The 19,111-nt window shown below is 35.9% G+C and overlaps 2 protein-coding genes across 18 annotated transcripts in view; both read right to left on the reverse strand.

Annotated features, from left to right (window-relative positions):
* Positions 1-5,987: 5,987 nt before the first annotated feature.
* On the reverse strand, positions 5,988-7,722 carry LOC116177170 (translation initiation factor eIF-2B subunit gamma). Its single transcript, XM_031496062.1, has 5 exons — positions 7,430-7,722; positions 7,072-7,386; positions 6,519-7,024; positions 6,244-6,473; positions 5,988-6,195 (listed from the first exon to the last, which is right to left on the reverse strand). The coding sequence occupies exons 1-5, from the start codon at positions 7,584-7,586 to the stop codon at positions 6,030-6,032; spliced, it is 1,374 nt and encodes a 457-aa protein (XP_031351922.1). The 5' UTR covers positions 7,587-7,722; the 3' UTR covers positions 5,988-6,029.
* A 7,734-nt stretch (positions 7,723-15,456) lies between these two features.
* LOC116176810 (complexin) overlaps positions 15,457-19,111 on the reverse strand; it is a 501,249-nt gene continuing 497,594 nt past the window's right edge. For all 17 annotated transcript variants that reach the window (XM_031495588.1, XM_031495591.1, XM_031495581.1 and 14 more), the window contains one exon: positions 15,457-18,203. In XM_031495588.1, coding sequence (XP_031351448.1) covers positions 18,130-18,203 — 74 coding nt within the window. In that variant the 3' untranslated portion in view covers positions 15,457-18,129. The remainder of the gene's footprint in view (positions 18,204-19,111) is intronic.

Consider the following 19,111-nt stretch of genomic DNA (forward strand, 5'->3'; position numbering starts at 1 on the left):
AGCCGAAGGCGAATGCTCAAATCCGCGGAGTGAAAAAAACATACTTTACTCACGAATTGCATACAACACTTTTTTCACGTTCGTACCCAAAAAAATTAGAGCATAAGATTAACAAACACTGGGTTTTATTTAACTATTTTTATCCTTCATGCTGGTACTCTAAACTCTAATGAAAGGTCTCAAGGAAAGGAATTAATTTCTACCAGCCATAGCCCTCCTCCTCGACCTCTTATCGTGATTTCTGTTGCGCTTTATCTGCACAAGAGTTGTGCACAATTTATACTGGTTTCACGCTACTAGCGGACGAAACAAACGCATCCTTTATGAACGCAAATTGATGGAAAATATTGTACTTTATTTTACGAACGTGAAAAAGTCTTTTTGTAGTTGATCTCAGAGCGGTTGTTTTTCCGAAAACCCAAGAGCCAGTGCTCAATGACGTTTAAGGGTCAGAAACGCCCTAAGCCATAACCGATTTTGCGCCCCATATCAGGAAAACTAATTTTTTAATACAGAATCAATAATAAACCGCAACTAATTATTAAGACAAAATAAAATAAAGTCGGTACATTTACATAGAAAACAAAACATATACCTATACATTGTATTTATGTAAAGCGTAGGCAACGGATGTAATTAGAAAAATATGAGGGGACGAGATAAAGGGTCAAAAATTGTCTTTTTGATGGTTTAAAACTCTCATACCCTGAGGCCAGTGGTGCTTTGTTAGGAACCAGAAACATTTTTCGTCTCTTACACCACTCGGATTTTTTTTCTTTTAGGGGTGTCCAAAAAGTAGAGTGTGAAATAAATCAAAAAACGATAAATGATTTGAAGAACCACCAATATCACTAGGGATATGCTTGAAAGGGTTCAAACGTCCAATTATGATCATGTGGGTCGAAATCAAGAAAGGTCGACAATTTATTATAAACATCATAATAAAAAGGTAGTTTGGTAGTCTTAAAATAACTAAGATATTAGGTTTTGCTTTTGGTAATGTGTTAATATAGGTGAAAATCGATCTTCTAAAAAAACTCTAAAGTGTATGAAAGTTTTAAACTATTTAAAAATGTAGTTGGTCTGACCCTTTATTTGTCCCAAAATGTTTTTCTTCACTTGTTTGAAACGTATAACTTCATGCCGGGACTTTTGGGTAATCCTAATGAAGTTGTGTATACATACTGTGGTTCATAAGTTTCAATTATCGGAGTGGGAAATGCCCCTAGAACTGAGGAACTTAAAAAAACTGCACCAGTTTATAGAAATATCCGGCTCGCTTGGATGGTGGATGCGGTGCTAGACTCCCCGGGCCGTTGAGAGGGTTGGGGGGCAAAAGGGGCAAGATGCCCCGAGCCCCAAGACCCGGAGGGCCCCTTCCGGCATCATTGTACTTCCAATATGATTGATACCGTTTTTTTTACCAAATAGGCTATTAACTTGACGCACTGACCGGTAGTACCTACCTACCTAGCTTAAAATTACAAAATGTCGAAGCAGAAACTCGACAAGGGTTGTATAAGTATAATTAAAAAAATGTAGTGTTGTCACCCTCTAAAAAAACCCCCATTGTATGAACGTTTTCAACGGTCTAAAACGTAGTTTACCCTGTGCATTAAATAGATAAGTATTACTTAAAAAAATGTTACCACATACGCATTACTGCTTTTTTACTACCCGCACGTTCGCAAGAGAGATATTGCATTGGGGTAAAAAATGACCCCACACTTTTTTGGCGGAAATACACCTTTTGAAGCACCAGGAATCCGAATCAAACGGAATATCAATGATGTCGATCGGTCTGTCGATCTGTCTGTCTCAGGGTCTGTCTGGACCTACTCTCATTTTCGGCTAAACTGTTGAACCGATTGGAAGAAAATTTTGTACACATACTCTTAGACATAAAAGGGGAGAATCCCCCATGCGCAGTTGTGCGGGTGGTATCTGTGTTATCCACAGAAATTTTTTTTATTTACATCTACAAATAAAGTTAGGTACCTATATTAGTAGTCAAGTAGGCACTTAAGTTGCCCCGGGTCGCGCTGTAGCCCTTGACGGCTCTGTATAGACTGCGTCTTCACTCTCGTCTCCCGCCCCAACGTGCATTACGTTGATCCTTTATGTGTATTTTTGATTTTTCAGATAAGGTTTTAATCGCTCCTTTTTTCGTACCTCTAAAATCTCAGCACTCTAAGCCCGGACTTTGTCGGCTTATAGGTTAATACGCCCCTGCCAAGAGCATCTATATTTTGCCTCTAAGCACATTAATTTGTAAAATGCATGACTTGATGCTCTTTGGGTACATTTCTATACTGGTACCCACCCAGGGCCGTATCTAGGCGGTGGCGAAATGGGCGCCCGCCAAGGGCGCAGGTACCAGGGAGGCGCAAAATTGACCAGGAAAAAATTTCATTTTACATTAGTGTATTAGGAAAAAAATTCAGGTTATTTAAACAAATGTTATTCCAGATTGTTAATACTGTACGTACTGTGACTGAATAGCTGGGTCGTTACAAAGTGATATGATATCACCTTCATCTCCGCCCTTCGCCCCTTTTACCTCCTTATGGTAATGTAATATCTCGTGTAATATATACAGCGTTGAGTGTGTCCAATATAAGAAGGAAAAGCAAGCAAGTCAAATGATATTTTAAAAATTTGTAAATTCGGATCAGTTCCGAAAAAAAACGAAATTAATCATATTCGGTTTTATTTTTTGCCGGCCCTGTTTGAAAAGATATCAAAAAACAAATGACACTTCCTCATAGGGACTTTTAAAGCTGTACAATTGGCGTCTTTGAGAAACCATCAACAACGATAATAAGATTCTTAATCACCTATATCATTTAAAGGAACCATCAATGAATTATTTTAATATTTTCTCAACGTTTACTACAGTAAAACGTTAAAATTTATTTATTATTTAGCTCAGAAAAATGGCTTGTTGCTAAATTTTTAACATTTTTGGTTTAGTAGGCGTTGACAAAATGTCAAAATAATTTGTTCTTCTAAATGACATATTGTACCATACATAATTGTATTCGTAAATGCTACTCAATACATTATGTACTTTTTTCCGGTTCATATAAAAGTATAATGTTGATGATGGTTTTTCAAAGACGAAACGTAGCAGCGAAAATCTTGTAAAATGGTGAGCTTAAAAAGTTACTTTTGGATTTTTTTAATATCTTCGGAACTGATCGGAATGCGCAACTCTTTCTAATTTAACCGGCTGTGTACTTCTTATGGTTTCCGATGTGTCCATGATGTTCATTCTTATCTTGGACACAGTGTATTTTGTAATCTTTTCTCCATGTTTTAAAGAAGCGAAATTCTCGGATCAAAAAGCTTCAAACCTTGGACTTAAGCAAATTTTCGGAGAAGGATCTCCCGGTCCTTGCGTTTTTGTTGGGGGGTATTTAATCCCCCACGCGCAGGTGTGGGGGGGGGGCGCAAACTTTTAGTGCCGCCAAGGGCGCGGTCATATCTAGTTACGGCCCTGCAGTGGTATCTAGCTAGGTATAGATTTTAGCGCATTTTTGCAAATTTAGTTGCAAAAATTATCAGAGGTCTCGTGTGAGATCGAAGGGACTTCAGCACATTTTTGTGTGACAGATCAGATCAGTACCTACATTTTGATTATAAAATACTAACTATATTCAAAGCTACTAGCTATGCTACTAGTCGATCTACTCTATTAGCTTTGAATATAAAATTTTATATTCAAAGCTATTAGCCAGTTTTGACTCCACCATCAATAAGATCTTGTCTAAGGCTACCACATTCTCTTTGTCGGTACCCACTTCCTACGCAATTTTCTTTTGAAGTTTTGACTCACCATCAGTAAGATCTTGTCGAGAGCAGCCACATTCCCTTTGTCGGATCCGGTTTCCGACGTCTCGTTCACTCGCAATTCGCGTTTGAAGTTTTCACTCCACCATCAGTAATATCTTGTCGAAGGTAACCTGCACATTCCCTTTGTCGGTACCGGCTTCCGACGTCCCGTTCACCCGCAGTTCGCATTTTACTAGATTTCGCGAAGAACCCTTCACAAAATATAGTACTAGATTTTTGGGACACTCGCATATAGCTCGAGCTTCTATTAGGGACACGAGAAAGAGAGATTGCGATTCGCGAGCTTTAAAGAACTTTAAACCGCGTGACAAACTTTTCAGCGGAAGATACCTTTTGGGCGCCCAAAGTCGACTATCACTCATTGCAAAAGGTGGTTAATTTCGCCCCTAGGAAAAAAATTCTTACAGGCAGGAGTTGTGCGCGTTTACAAGATCTTTCCGGCGACACCAATTGGTCTCCAGATTATAGTACACCACGCTCGAGGATGCCGCCCAGATGTAGCTCGCCGTTCCTAAAGTTGTTAAATACACATACACGACACCGGTACATGTATGTACACTCCTCGTCTTTCTACAAGCTTTGTTCTATTGGCCCACATTTGCCCCCTGTCAGTCATAGCTAGCTAAAGTGAGATTAAAAGCAATTTTTTTTTGCAAATTAATAATAATAATGACATTTATTGAGGACACATTATAGGTACAAAGAACAGATATTATACATTAAGTACGTTACATTATATAATTGGTGACTCAATGGGGCGAAGTTCAGAATAAACCGTGTTATTCCGTCTGCTCTACCACTCAACTCAACCCCCTACATATAAAATTAACATAGTAAGAGACCAAGGTCCAAGACATAAAAAAAACCTAGAACTTTTAGTAAGTAAAGCAAAATTATACGATAATCATTCAGTATGAGAGCACAAATGAAAACCTAAAAAAAATAAAAAAGAAAAAAAAATTATAGCAATAATGATGTTGCAACTTAATGCTGTCGTGCAAGGGGTACGAGACGCAAAAGCGTTTTTTAAAAAGACTTTCGGATAAATGTTTTAAATATGAGATGGTAATTCATTATACGTCTTTGCAATATTGTAACTATAGGAGCGTTTAAATAGAGTGATAAGTACATCTGCAAAAATGCGCTAAAGGTAATTTTAAATGATTTTACTCAATTTGGCCGGTTGGCTGGCTGGCAGCAAATGCGGGCCCGTAGAAGAATGCTTGTAGAAAGACGAGGAGTGTACGTACATATGTACCTATACCGGGGCAATGTAATTAACAACTTTATAGGGACAGGGCTAGGTAGGTATATAATCGACGATGTCGACGTCTGGGCACCATTCCCGATCGCGTTATAGGTACTATAACCTGGAGATTTTTCATCTTTTTCCATCTTCTTCTACAGTTTCGGTCCGATTGTTTTCAAATTCGTATCGTCGGAAAGACCTTGTAAACGCCTGACGGAAATTTGTTTTTTTTCTTTAGGGGCGAAATTAACCACATTATATTGCAAGAGGCGCCCGTCTTCGAGGGGTAGTCGACTTTGGGCGCGTAAAGGTTTTTTAGAGTTCTAATCGCGGCCTCTCATGTCACTAATAGAAGCTCAAGCAATGAACGGTACCCAAAAATTGAGTACTATTTTGTGGCGGAGTTTAGTGAAATCCACTAAAATGCGAATTGCGAGTGAACGGGACGTTGGAACTGGGTAGGTACCGACAAAGGGAATGTGGTAGCCCCTGACAAGATCTTACTGGTGGTGGAGTCAAAACTTCCAACGCGAATTGCAGGTGAAAAGGACCGCCAGGACGTCGGAAGTGGGTACTGACAAAGGAAATATGGTAACCGCCAACAAGATCTTACCTGATGTTGATGTCAAAACTTGAAACCCGAATTGTAGGTACATGGGCGGACGTCGGAAGAGGGTTTTGACAAAGGCAATGCGCTAGCCTTTGACCTGATCTTATTGATGGTGGAGTCAAATCCAGCTAATAGAATACTGACCTGCATCACAAAAATATGCTGAAGTCCCTTTGATCTCACACGAGGACTTCTATAATTTTTTGAAATTATTACACTTCCACATACAGCAATGAGAGATAAAATAAAATGAGCTTAAAGAAAAACAGGAAATAAACTAACTCTGTTGCAGTTTTTTATTCATTAGAAGTTGTATTAAAGCAATTCAAGTTCCATTAATCTATCATTCTGTGTCAATAGCTCGTTAGAGTGGACTGCATCCTTTGGAACCACATGTTGACTACCAATTAAGCAATTCTTCAGCTGACAACCGCTCTCTATGACAGTATCGTTGCATACTATGCAATTCTCTAAAGCCACCCTAGAAATGTATGTGTTTAAGACTAGAAAATTTACCACTGATGCATACTTCTCCTTAATGACAACATCATTCATGAGAACAGAATTGAACACTCGTGAAAATTTGTCAACTTCACAGTGAGCACCTAATATGCTATTCTTAAACGAGGTCTTCTCACTAAGCTTGCACGAGTTCCAAATAATGCATCTATCATCCACTTGATTCGACAGAACTTCAGCTGATGAATCGATTCGATTAAACTCCTTATCCTTAGTTAACTTCTCCCATTTATCGATAATCTAAAGCAAAGCGTGACAAAACTAGGCCAGTTCTGAAATCCTCACCTTAAAATTCACAGAATGGTAAGCTGGTAAAGTATTGACTCTAATTCCAAACACATTCGGTTTGGCAATATAAGCAAAGCACCGTACGAGATCGCCATGGTAGCTTGGTTTCAGGTCGCCATGATGATCATTGAATGAAGACGTCTCCTGTATCAACCTATCCAAGTTTGTTTGCGACGCAAACGCAAACACTCCGCTTTCGTCCTTTGTGTTAACAATGGAAGTGTTAAAATCGTGCTTTTGTTTCGGTTTAAGCAATTGTTTTCGAATAATATGCGGCAACAGTTCGCCTTTAATGGTTGAAATGCTAGGCTCTGTCTGAAGGTAGTTGACAACCCATTTCTTCATTACGTACACATGGGAGTCGATTAAGTTGCTGTACATTGTGATTTGGGTGTGCTTCTTTATAAGCGCTTTGGGTAAGGTCACCGTACTTTCGAAGTCGCTTGCCGACGCAAGAAATACTAATCTGTTCGTCTGAGAATCAATTCCAATCAGGTCCCTTTCTGAAATGAAACCGGTCACAAAATGAAATGGAAATGACAGAACGAACCAGGTTTGTACTTAGTTTTCGGGCCGGGCACAGTCAGATGCTCGCCTGCCGGTGGATTCAAGAATAAGGAACATAATGAAGCGTCGTGCATCCGAAACAGATTTAAAACCCCACCTAAGTTAACATCACTTATCAAATCGCATGACAAAATTAGCAAATCTGTTTTAATTTTGTCATGAATGAACCTTAAGGAATCGGCTGTACCCTGATCTTCATTTTTAATCGGTACATATTCAATTTTGACGTTAAGGTTTAATTTATCGAGACTGCTTTGAATTTCGCTCTTCTGGTTGTCGTAGACGATAAGTATCACCTCTGAAATTCAATAAAGTGATTGTGTAACAATTTGTACAATTACCTTTAAAACCGATCTCTTGCAGTTTAACCAAAGGATACCAAACCAGAGGTTTATTACCAACGGGTAGCAGGCACTTTGGCTTTGCTGCAGTAATCTCGTGCATACGAGAACCCTTTCCAGCTGCTAAAACCACCGCTTGGAATTCCAAGTTGAACATTTCTAATTATGTGTTGTTGGGATAGAGCACAATCGTAAAAGGCTGAATTAGCCAGTTATGCTAAACCTTCAAAATATTTGCAGGGATTTATACTTGCAGAAATTTAGAAATTTTAGGTTAGGTTTGAAAAATGAAGTAGTTCTAATAAATCTGTTATAGTTCTAGTGTATCCATACGTGGGCTTTCCAATAAGTAATGAACCATATTCTTTGCAACATTGCAACATCAACATAAGGAATTTGAATATTTATAAGAGCGACTTTTGGAAGTCTACCTAAAGCTAAACAAAGAAAATGCATCTTTGTACGATAACTATGTCCAAGCGCGCATAATAGTTCAAAGTCATTCTCCGTAGTTCTAATGTTCCCTTAAAAAAATGTTGGCATTTTTGTAGGTTATGTTCTAGTAATTAAGATTGTTTTTTGTGGGGCTCTCCGATTTATAACATTTAAAATGGGAAGAAGAAAGTCAAAAAGGAAGCCTCCTCCTAAAAGAAAGAACATCGAGCCTTTAGACCAACAGTTTAACTGCCCATTCTGTAACCATGAGAAGTCTTGCGATGTTAAAATGTAACCCTCTTGATTGCTTCAATTACCTATACTTACGTTTCTTATTTTAGGGATAAAGGGCGTAATACTGCGAGAATAACGTGTCGTGTATGTCTTGAGGACTTTCAAACGACTATTAATTTCTTATCGGAACCTGTGGATGTGTACAATGATTGGATTGATGCATGTGAATCTGCGAATTAATTTTAATATATATTTTACATTTTAAATAGTTGGTTGTTTAGACTTCATGTATTTTAAAATTTGGTTGGAAATGATGGTAGATCTTGTGGTGTTTGATCGTCGATAATTTTTGTTACTTATAAATTGCTTATCTAATGTACAATTATGGGTATCAAGTGTAATTAAAGAAATTACTTAGTTGTGAAACTAGAAGTTTTTGTTGGAAATCAAATTGAGTGTTCACTACCCAATGATCGAAGCATATGACTCAATAAAAAAATATTGAGTAAATCTCAGAAGTTTGTTTTTCATACCTGTTCAAAGTAACTCTCCATTCTCAATCCTTTGTGAGCAAAAATTACATTGTGTTATCTGTGTGAAGTCAATGGGACAATTTTCCAGTTAATAAAAATTGATACATACCTTTTACGTTACCCCTTAGAAGAGGAAAGAGATGTCTAATTTTTACCCAAAATCCTCGTGAAAACTTCATTTTCATGCCCACCTTATTTCAAGAAATTTCCATGACAGCAGCAAGAAAATAAGCTTTATGATCGACTGATTGATAATGGTCGCTTTATAGTACTATCTATAGTCTATACTATACTAGGTACTATAATGGTCATTAGTAGTAGTAGGTATACCTACTTTTGCGGCCACATAAAGTAAGTATACCTAACTATTTATAGTACTAGTAAAATAAAGTTAGGTACGAATTGTTTTGGATTCTACGCACCAAAATTGATAAGAAAAAGTGTTTTCCCGAGAAATTTTGGTGCAGTCGATTTTTGGTAAAAAAGGAAGGTTGTACACTGCCTTTTTTTGAGGCCCGAAGAAAAAATTGTCTCAGATCGACCCGGAAAAAAATTTTCTTATAGAATGTGGCCTGTAGAATCCATAATTTCAAACAGATCCAAGATTGGGCTACTAGTTAAAAAAGTTACAGTCCTTTGAATTTTTTTTTCAAATTGGTTTCTAGTTTATAACTTTTGATTGAGAAGTCTGATCGAAAAAGTACGAATTGATTTGGATTCTACGCACCAAAATTAAAAAGAAAAAGTGTTTTCCCGAGAAATTTTGGTGTAGTCGATTTTTGGTAAAAAAGGAAGGTTATACACTGCCTTTTTTGAGGCCCGCAAAAAAATTGTCTCAGATCGACCCGGAAAAAAATTTTCTTATAGAATGTGGCCTGTAGAATCCATAATTTCAAACAGTTCCAAGATTGGGCTACTTGTTCAAAAGTTACAGCCCTTTATATTTTCTTTCGAAATTAGTTTCTAGTCTATAACTTTTGATTGAGAAGTCTAATTGAAAAAGTAGGTACTTTATTATTTTAATAATGTCAGAATGAATATACTGATATTTATATAAATCGACAAAATACTTTACAGTCTACTGCCTTTGTTTTAATAATTTGTTATTTTGATACTCGTAATACAGTGATTATTGTTGTCACAAATACGTACCCCTTGACCATCACCTACCTCATTCATTATGATTACATTCTAAACTTACCTATGCGATTTTATAATTTAATTGGGTAAAATAGCATGTGTGTATAAACAATTAATTAATATATTTAATATAAATAAAACTAGTCTTGTCATACAATTCCCTTTAAGCGTTTAATTCCTACAAAATACAATAAATTCATACAATTCCCTTTAGCTAAGCGTTTAATTTCTACAAAATACAATAAATTGGCGACGAGGATTGTTAGAATCGACGACCTACAATGACTATACAAACATAATTTTTTAAATTGAAATGTTTGAAAATTCTCGATTTCAATGGAAGAGATGGGTGACACGATTGGAAGGTGCTTTTGATGTGTTTTGTGGTGTATCCAGGCCAGTCCCGAGAGACTGCGCAACTCAAGATTTAAATTCAAAACTTTCCCTCCCAAACTAACTGAACCCCATGGCACGTGATCGTCTAGATAAAGCTACCTAACTTGAATAACCGGATAATAGGACCACTTCCTACGTTGTGTTTTTAAGAGTCGCTACAAGATATGTGTTGCCTGTCGGAGTGAGGATCAAGTAAGGATTACAAATAAAACAAGTACATGCTTTAAAAACGGAGATTTAATCCAAATAATTTGCATTGCGAGATTAAATTTAGAAAATGGTAGTTCACCGAGTACAAATATAAAAATAGGCTGGGAAAAAGAACTGACCAAGAAAAAACCCAGCCAACAAATTAATATTGAACTTTATAGCAAAATTAGTCGTCTGAAATGGCATAAATGCATGGTGTCAAGTACATCAATACAATGTCGGATCCCAGGCTCCACTGGAATTCCTGAAGAATCAAGATTTCACATACATAACAAAAAAACAAGCATAAAAACAGTACAATAAATTCACATAATAAGTTTGGATATTGGGTGATCAGTCCAAATCCCACACCGAGTAGTCTTTAGTTGCTCTGGTCATGACATGTCAACATTGTATGAAATCGCTAGGAGTTGGCCTCTCATAAGAGCATTTCACACAGGAAGGATACCCCAATGGATACAAAAAAACAAAGGGCACAACGGGAACACGCCGTACACTTTTAGCAGATCCCTGCGCAAGTGAGGCCGGGACTTGCCTGCGCCCTCATGTACGACTAAGCGGGACCCCAACTCTTTCATTCACACGTCTCTAGGGCCAGTCCAACCCACTAGTCTTAAAATGCCGGGTTATAAATTACCGAACTCCAGGCTCTCTACCATGAGTACTGACCATAACCGATCAAAAGACAAATCATGACATAACATAAATAACAGAGTAACCAACGGCAAACTCGCACGCATACATAATCATAAACAAAATAGTTATACAGAATTTACGTAGGCGTTGACAGTCAACATATTTGCACTGGCATAACAAAGACTGACACAAAACCAATATTCGGTCACTACATGACAGGGATCGATTAAACGAATTGATTAGCAATATCCGCAAGATCGCTCTTTTCAAAGACACAACAAAAAACAGTACATAAAATATATATCTCTGCGTATGTCAGTTCTGAACTTTAGCCAGCCTCTGCTACGTCAAATCGAGATATTAAATATCGGTATCAAATATCAATATCAAATATAGCACAGTAAATATTCGAAACAAGTCACCCCGCCAAATATTAATAATCATAATCACCCGGTTCAAATAAACAGTAGGAGCATAAATTTTAGTACAATCACATTACAACAATACAAAGGAACATGTCGTGGCAAACATTGGTATCAAGTAATTAATTCACAATGCCAAGTGCAATATGTGACAATCAACCACCTAACGTACGTCACTCGCCCCCAGATGAAGGCACCCTGTAAATACACAGTAACATATTCAGGTAAACAAAAACGAAATGTGTTGCAATAAATTCAATTATAAATTAAAATGTAGTTCTGCATACTTGTATTGGGTATCGCCCCTAAGGGAACATACAGCATCTAAATATAAACAAAAATACGTAAATCGGTCAGTAATTACCCAGTAGAAACAGTATAATTAAAACTGCAATTTGTATCTGGAATGTGTTATAAATGGCAATAATAAATGTTGTACGAGAATAAAGTTAAATTGGCAAATAATTGAACACGATCATATCGTTATTAGGGGGATGCAATAGACGTAGAGATAAATAAAACGAGTACATCACCTTTGTAATTGTCGAAGCTGCACTCACTATTCGCAACGTAAAGATTTACTTCTGGTCACAACAAAAGCACACATACTTCTGCCTAAATTTCCCCTTTGCAGGCCAATCCTAGACGAAAACAATTCTTAATATCGAACGTGTCTCGAGACGGGTCGATATACGGATCATTAAGTTTCCTCGCATAGCTCGCATAGCGTAATATTTGACACTTTTATTGTAAATTATGGCCCATTTCAATGTAGAGCAGAGAAGAAAAAAAACACGTGTTCCACGAAAACGAAACAAAGCGCAATCTTGACCTTTTTCGTCGCGCCAGGCTCGGATTCGGGAATATTTAAATCGAATTTTGGCGGGCTACTTCGGTTCCATCACAGTTTCAAATTGAAGAGAATAAGAAGCTGCCATACTTACTATATTATATGGGACCTCTGATACATACGATCTTCTTTGCGACAAGCTTATTCACTAAATTCACCTAACAACCCTACAGACAAGACATACAATCAAGTTGTTAAACTTTTACAAGATTACTACAGTCCTGTTCCTTTGGAAATAGCAGAAAATTTTAGATGAATTCTTATTTACAAGTCGATGAACATCCCTTACCAACAATTGATGAGCTTTTTTTCATCAATGGCTGGTGGTGAAAAGTTTACAGACTTAAGCCAAGCTTACTTACATTAGAAGTGCATCCTGATAATATAGGCATTTATTAACGTTGAATACTCATAAGGGCCTATATCAATGCAACTGTTTAATGTTCGGGTATTGCTTCTGTACCTGCTATTTGGCAGCGGCAGATGGAAAAACTATTAGAAGGGATTCCTGGTGTATCAGTTTTCCTGGATGATATTAAAATTACTGGACCGAATAATTTAATACATTTACAACGTTTAGAAGAAGTTCTAAAACGCTTACAAAATCACAATCTTCGTACTAATTTACAAAAAAGTAATAATACCTAAAATTTTACAAAAACAAATTTTAGATGAGTTACACCTCTGCACATTTTGGTATTTACAAAATGAAAGGTTGTGCACGTAGTTATTGCCGGTGGCCTGGTATAGACAACAATATTGAAACGTTAGTAAAGAATTGTGCTAACTGCATTAAAATTAAGCATAATTCTACAGTAGTACCAGTGCATTCATGGGAAAGTGTTAATAAACCATTTCACTGTGTACATGTCGACTATGCAGGTCCATTTTATGGTTATTATTATTTTATTTTAGGGTATCGGTGGGAGTAATGGTCATAATGGTTAAGAACATTTCAAAAAAATAGCATTTAACAGCACATTGATAAACTTCTGCAAGTTTTGAATGTACATCACACTTGGTTTTAAACATTATTAAAGCATAATAAAGTTATAATAAGGAATACTCAAATATTGTTGATAACATTTTTTAAATAATAACTTGTCAAGCGCATCAGTAATGAACACACTAACTCTAGTTGTGGTCATCATGCGTTGCAATAATGGACACCTAGAAAAGTACAGCTAATTTATTGCTAAATATTAATATAACGTTGACAAAACAATATTATAAATATTTATGCATCTCTGGAACACTGAACAACCCTCTATTATTTTTCAATTTTGGTTCCTGGGATTTCACAAATAATATCTTCATTAAAGTAAAACAGTTCTCATTGCCACATTTTGAGCTCTACAAGTCGCGCTTGAGAGATTATCAATACGACGTTTAGTTTCGAAGAATAATCATCATCAACTTTATTTTTTACATGGCCTGTAAACAATACATACTCTTGAGTAGGTAGCATTCTTTATTACGAATCCAACGATATATATGTCACAAAAAAACAAAAGTTGTAAACTGTTGGTTTCAACAGGATGGCGCACCCACGCACAACTCTCTAATCGTGCCAGAATACCTATTGGATCACTGTTTTCATTTTCCGGAATATTTGTCCGATAGGTATTCTAATTCTGACACGATCGCTCCTATACAAATTTTGAAGAAAAACTTTATTAACAAGCTGTGTAAAAATAAGAGAGCGTGAAGGTACTTTACAATAGCATACTTAAAATGTAAAACCACCACAGAACGAACGAGGTCACTTTATTGTTTCATCATCTGTACAGCAGCTAAAAGTTCCAAACGAAGACATTATGACTTATGAGGAAACAAAATGTCTGTATCAACATAGACCTGTTAGACAGAAAAATGACTGAAGTTGAAATTCCCAAGCGATGGATACACAGTGAAATATTAGTACATGCTGGAAAACTCTTTTTTTATAGACGATAGGAAGCAGATTAAAAAAGAGTATGATGACCATTTTAAAGAAAGCAGACAGGAGGTGTAATTAAAGGGACAAAACAAAGGAAAAGCAAAAGAAGATTTAGAAAAATGCTTACCTACCTACGTCTGCGCTGCAAAATTATTTACTTTCAGCTATACACTCAGAGACTTTTTCAATAACATCAAAACTTGCTGTAAGTGGAATAAAAGTGCAGCCAGGAAAGCGAGAAAATCAAATAGATTTATATTATTAAAATAGTGAAAAAGTAATATCCAATTCTGTGGAATAGCTTACAATCTGGTTACATAACTGCTTTCTTCTTGAAATAGAAATGTCAACTCTATTTTAGCACATTTCCACATTTTAAACGACACTCTTTCCTTGAAAATAATTATTCATAAATATCTTCTTAGAGGTAGATATAATGACCATGCATTGATTGAAATCGAAAGACATGACAAAAATTGAAATTGTAACAGCGTGGGATTGGCAGCAGCTGGTTCGAATGGTCAGTCAAAAACATCCGTTATGAATATTTGAAACGAATACAAATTTTCCATGTCAATCATTTTAAAGTATCTCAAATCGTGTACTTACATTCAAATTCGATCTGAACAAATAAGAGAAGTTTTGTAAAATGAATTTCAACGACAAGGAAGTTTTAGATCTAAATCGGACATCTGTAGAACATCGTCTTTGTCAATGGAAATCTTATACGAGATACCTGAAAATGCCGTCAGCCTAGAAAAAATACAACCACTTACACAACTTCTTGCATTGGGTACCTATGATCTTTATAATAAGGTGACTTACAATAACCAAGAAGATGATGACGTTGAATAGAATTGTAATATGTTTTTGATCTGCTGTTAGAATGTTTGAATGCTTTTTACTATGAAATAAATGTGAGTGATTTTATGCTGGAAAAGAAATATTTCGCACCCCGCACACGGTGGGGTTTTACGAATAAACAATTTTACTACAGAAATAAACAGGCAAAAATAGCTTTATTAAAATTTAAAAAACTCAATCACACATACTTAAACAAGAGAGAGTATAATTACATATGAGGAGGGGCCCAAACAAGATTTCATAACTTTTTTGGACCGAAGGCATTATATTATTTCGGAGGGGGATGTACATTTTTAGGTATGTTTCACAATTTCGGAGAGATCTTTTCTTTGGCTACGGCCATCATTCTTCCTCGACAAAAGAACAAGAAAAACCATAATCATTTATTTATTTGCATTCTTTTCTATAGATGTGAATAACGTCGTGGATGGTCATACAACTACACATTCATCAGGTTAGACATATCCTTACCTCACTTTTAATAGGTATTATTTAACAACGTGAACAGCCTTATCTAACTAAAGGTACTCTGGCAACTACTAAACGTGGTTGTCTCATTGCATTTTAAACAATTACTATAAGTAAATATATAAATACAAAAGGCTGCTACTTGTTCTCAATAAGTATTACCATAATGACAAAAATTGCGGGAGATGTAAAAAAATTACGTTAATATTATTAACTAAATTTATTTCCCCAAAAGCTTCCATCCCACAATTCCATTACAAATACTTACGAAAAACAAACTGAATAATCGAATTAACAACAATATCTACAATAGGTAATAATAATAATTTTATATTGTGAATATTATCAATTGTTATAACAATACAACATTGATCATTTTTTCATATAGTTTAACGATTTTTAAGTGTTTTTTCAGCAAAAAATTTATCACTACTTCAACATTTTGAAGCAGAAGCATTATTTTAGGTTTGTAAAATTTCAAGTCGGAAATTTTACAAAGTAAAATTCGATGCAGTGGAAAATTTGGTCGAAATTTTGCAATGCATTTTTTTCTTAATAAATTGATCAATTCAGATTAATAGCTATATCTAGTATTAAATGCGCTACTATAACTAGGTTATATATGTGTCGTTGTCTCCAAGATTTAGATATTCCAAACGCAACACGCTGGAAAAGGTTTGAGTTCGGAATTCGGCGTAAGCGATCTTTTTTTGAACCTCGGTTTTGATTGTGACTTTAGCATTGTGCGGGTTAACGCCATTGATATAGTCCCAATTGAACCTCGGTTCGGTATAACTTATATTTTGTTTTAAGTACAGTAGGTAATAACACAGTTCAAACATATAATAATATATCACACACTACGCTAGTCATACTACGATTGCTTACGATGTTTTTCTCTACAGTGAAATTACAACAACAGGTTAAGTTAGGAACAATGATTTGGGATTACTGTTTAACAATACCACCCAAATGTTAAATCACCTTGACAACCGGTTAACAATTTAGTAGCTAAAAAATACACTACCGTGTTTCCTGCAATAATTTGCTTGTTTCCTTTTTCATCGGAAGCAAAAGATACGTACACGTACAGAAAATATGATGATTTCACCCAAATTCCACATTAAACATTGCGTTTTGCCAAAAAGACATTTAAATATTTAAAATACACTTGAGCAACGACACCTATAAATATACACACATCAACACAGTCTATTACACTATAGTTTACAAAGATGCAACCACTATCATCAGCTACAAAGACAGATATAGATACACGATTAAGTCAAAACTACAAAGAGTAAGAGAAAGATACGATGATATATAGGTATAATTGACACAGACAACTGGAAGGTAGGTGTAGATTCATTAAAAAACTCATATATTTGCAGTGCAGTTTTTACAAAGTGCGTTAAAATCATAGTGACGTTTGTACAAAAAGCAACATCAAGCTCAGTCAGTGGATGTCAAAGCAAACATATAGAGAAAAAGAACTCGAGACACGTCAAAAACCCATCGATTATTGCTTTAGATTGCATGTTGATGGTGTGTGTATATGTGTTTAGGACTGACTGATCCCATTGATCATTGGTAGATAACTTTTAATCTAAAAGCACACAGCAAACTTTGATAGCAAAACATAACAACTATTTAATGTTTTACATTGAAGAAATACGTTCTGGTGTTATAAATCTTGGTCGTAGTGGGACTAGGATATTAATGTAGAAGATATCCACAAAGAGACAGAGACAACAACAATGAACAACGAACAATTGAGAAATGACATGCAACACCGACACAAAAAGCCTTCTGGCATAATTTCAAAAATGCTCGATGGTCAGGTTCTCTACCAGAAACTAAACGGAAGCGGTGGTGAGTCGTGAAGCACAACTAAAATTAATAAAATCCACCCTTCGATGCTAGTACTCGCACGTTTCCTTGCAGGCATCGGTAGCATCGAAAAGTGGCAAACATCAAAGGCGTCTTTAGGAATTTGGATGATGACCGATCACAGTGTGTTGGAAAGTGAAGAGCATCGGGGCAGTGAAGGAAAATGTGAATAAAGCCTCAAACATCCTTCAATATCAAACTACATGCGTTATCACGAAACGAAAGGTACGCACACACTTGGTAGATTTGTTACAAAAAATAGGTAACACTATCTCTATCTACATAACTTGGTAACAATTTAGTAACATTACGACAAAAGTATTATGACAATGCGTATCGGTGTACCACGTCATCATAATATTTTTGTTATTTGTTAATTGTTTAAATATCGCAGTCTCTTTTTAATGTGTGGCAGTTTGCTGCGCGACAATGTCTACTTTATGAAACTACGTTTTTTTTTCTCTCAACATTAGTAAAAAAAGGTTCAAATTAAACTAATTACCATTGCTTATTATTTTCAAACGATACTGTTCGATCACAGGTTTGCATCTATCTAACAATTGGATTTAATCCTAAAAACTAATTTTTCGTGTTTTTATCTAAAGCAGATGTAGGTACATTTTCTGAGCTGTTAGCGGATCTACAGAGGCCGCGCAGAAATTGCCTCGTGGATGTCTCCAAATTCATTGCATCACACATTTACTCTCTATTTGAGACTTGAGTTCATTTACTTGTGTCTCTATCGTGTTCTTCAACTCTGAAAATCAAATAAGGTTACATTCACGTCACAAACAAGATGCTAGAAAAAGAGATTGTAAAAAAGAGAAAAATCAAACGGGTTCCTTAAACGAAAGGGCGAACCGTAATAAAATGGCCTTTGTTTACACGAACACAAGAATTACTAAACACATTCGCTTAACATTAGTACTGAAATGAGAAGCTTTTGTCGGACGTTACCTATGTATATGGTCCATACACTACGTAAGATATCTACTAATTAAAGAAATAAAACAAAACATAAAGTGACACCAAACGAGCACAAAGTTAATCTTGAAGATATAGTTGGACACACAGTGTAAAAAATTTATTAGAGTTCTTTCCGCAGAAGAGTAACTGGGGCCCTGGTGTGAATCCGGTTTTGGGAAACGGAGATTTGTAAATGTATAGTGGGTTAGGTTGGTAGAGCAGCGTTGGCTGAAACCTTGCCCACTTAAAAAAATACGCCGCCCACATAAAAAAACTACCTACAACAGAGCAAGCTATGCAGTTTAAAGTAAATATAACTGTAATTAGACTATATGGTTTACTGTAATGCAAATTTGGTTATAGTGATCTAAAGTATTGTTTACATCACATCACAGCCCCTAAGAGCGAGGTAGTGTTACTGTTACGTAATATTGTGTTTGGTGAGAGGAAGAACACATCTTATCCAAAGACTAACTACCACTACTTGTAAAAACATCTAAAAAAAGAATGACGAAAACTACCAGATATTACTATTGAACATCACGGAAGACTATTATAGATACGTACTTTCATTTAGATACAACCTCCTCAATTTTAGGTGCATTTTTTATAAATGACATTTGTTGACATGCTGAATTGAATCTACTACTAAGATTCCATTTGAATAGCATCTTTAGTTATTGAAGATATGAATAGGTA

Source organism: Photinus pyralis, unplaced genomic scaffold (assembly GCF_008802855.1).
Source record: "Photinus pyralis isolate 1611_PpyrPB1 unplaced genomic scaffold, Ppyr1.3 Ppyr1.4_LG7, whole genome shotgun sequence".
NCBI classification, from domain to species: domain Eukaryota; kingdom Metazoa; phylum Arthropoda; class Insecta; order Coleoptera; family Lampyridae; genus Photinus; species Photinus pyralis.

Excerpts from the sequence above, each read along its gene's own strand:
- LOC116177170 (XM_031496062.1), bottom strand. The coding sequence starts at position 7,586 with ATGTTCAACTTGGAATTCCAAGCGGTGGTTTTAGCAGCTGGAAAGGGT. Across the intron at positions 7,387-7,429 it reads GCAAGAGATCGGTTTTAAAG|AGGTGATACTTATCGTCTAC; the intron begins GTAATTGTACAA and ends ATTGAATTTCAG. Across the intron at positions 6,474-6,518 it reads ACCATTCTGTGAATTTTAAG|ATTATCGATAAATGGGAGAA; the intron begins GTGAGGATTTCA and ends GCTTTGCTTTAG.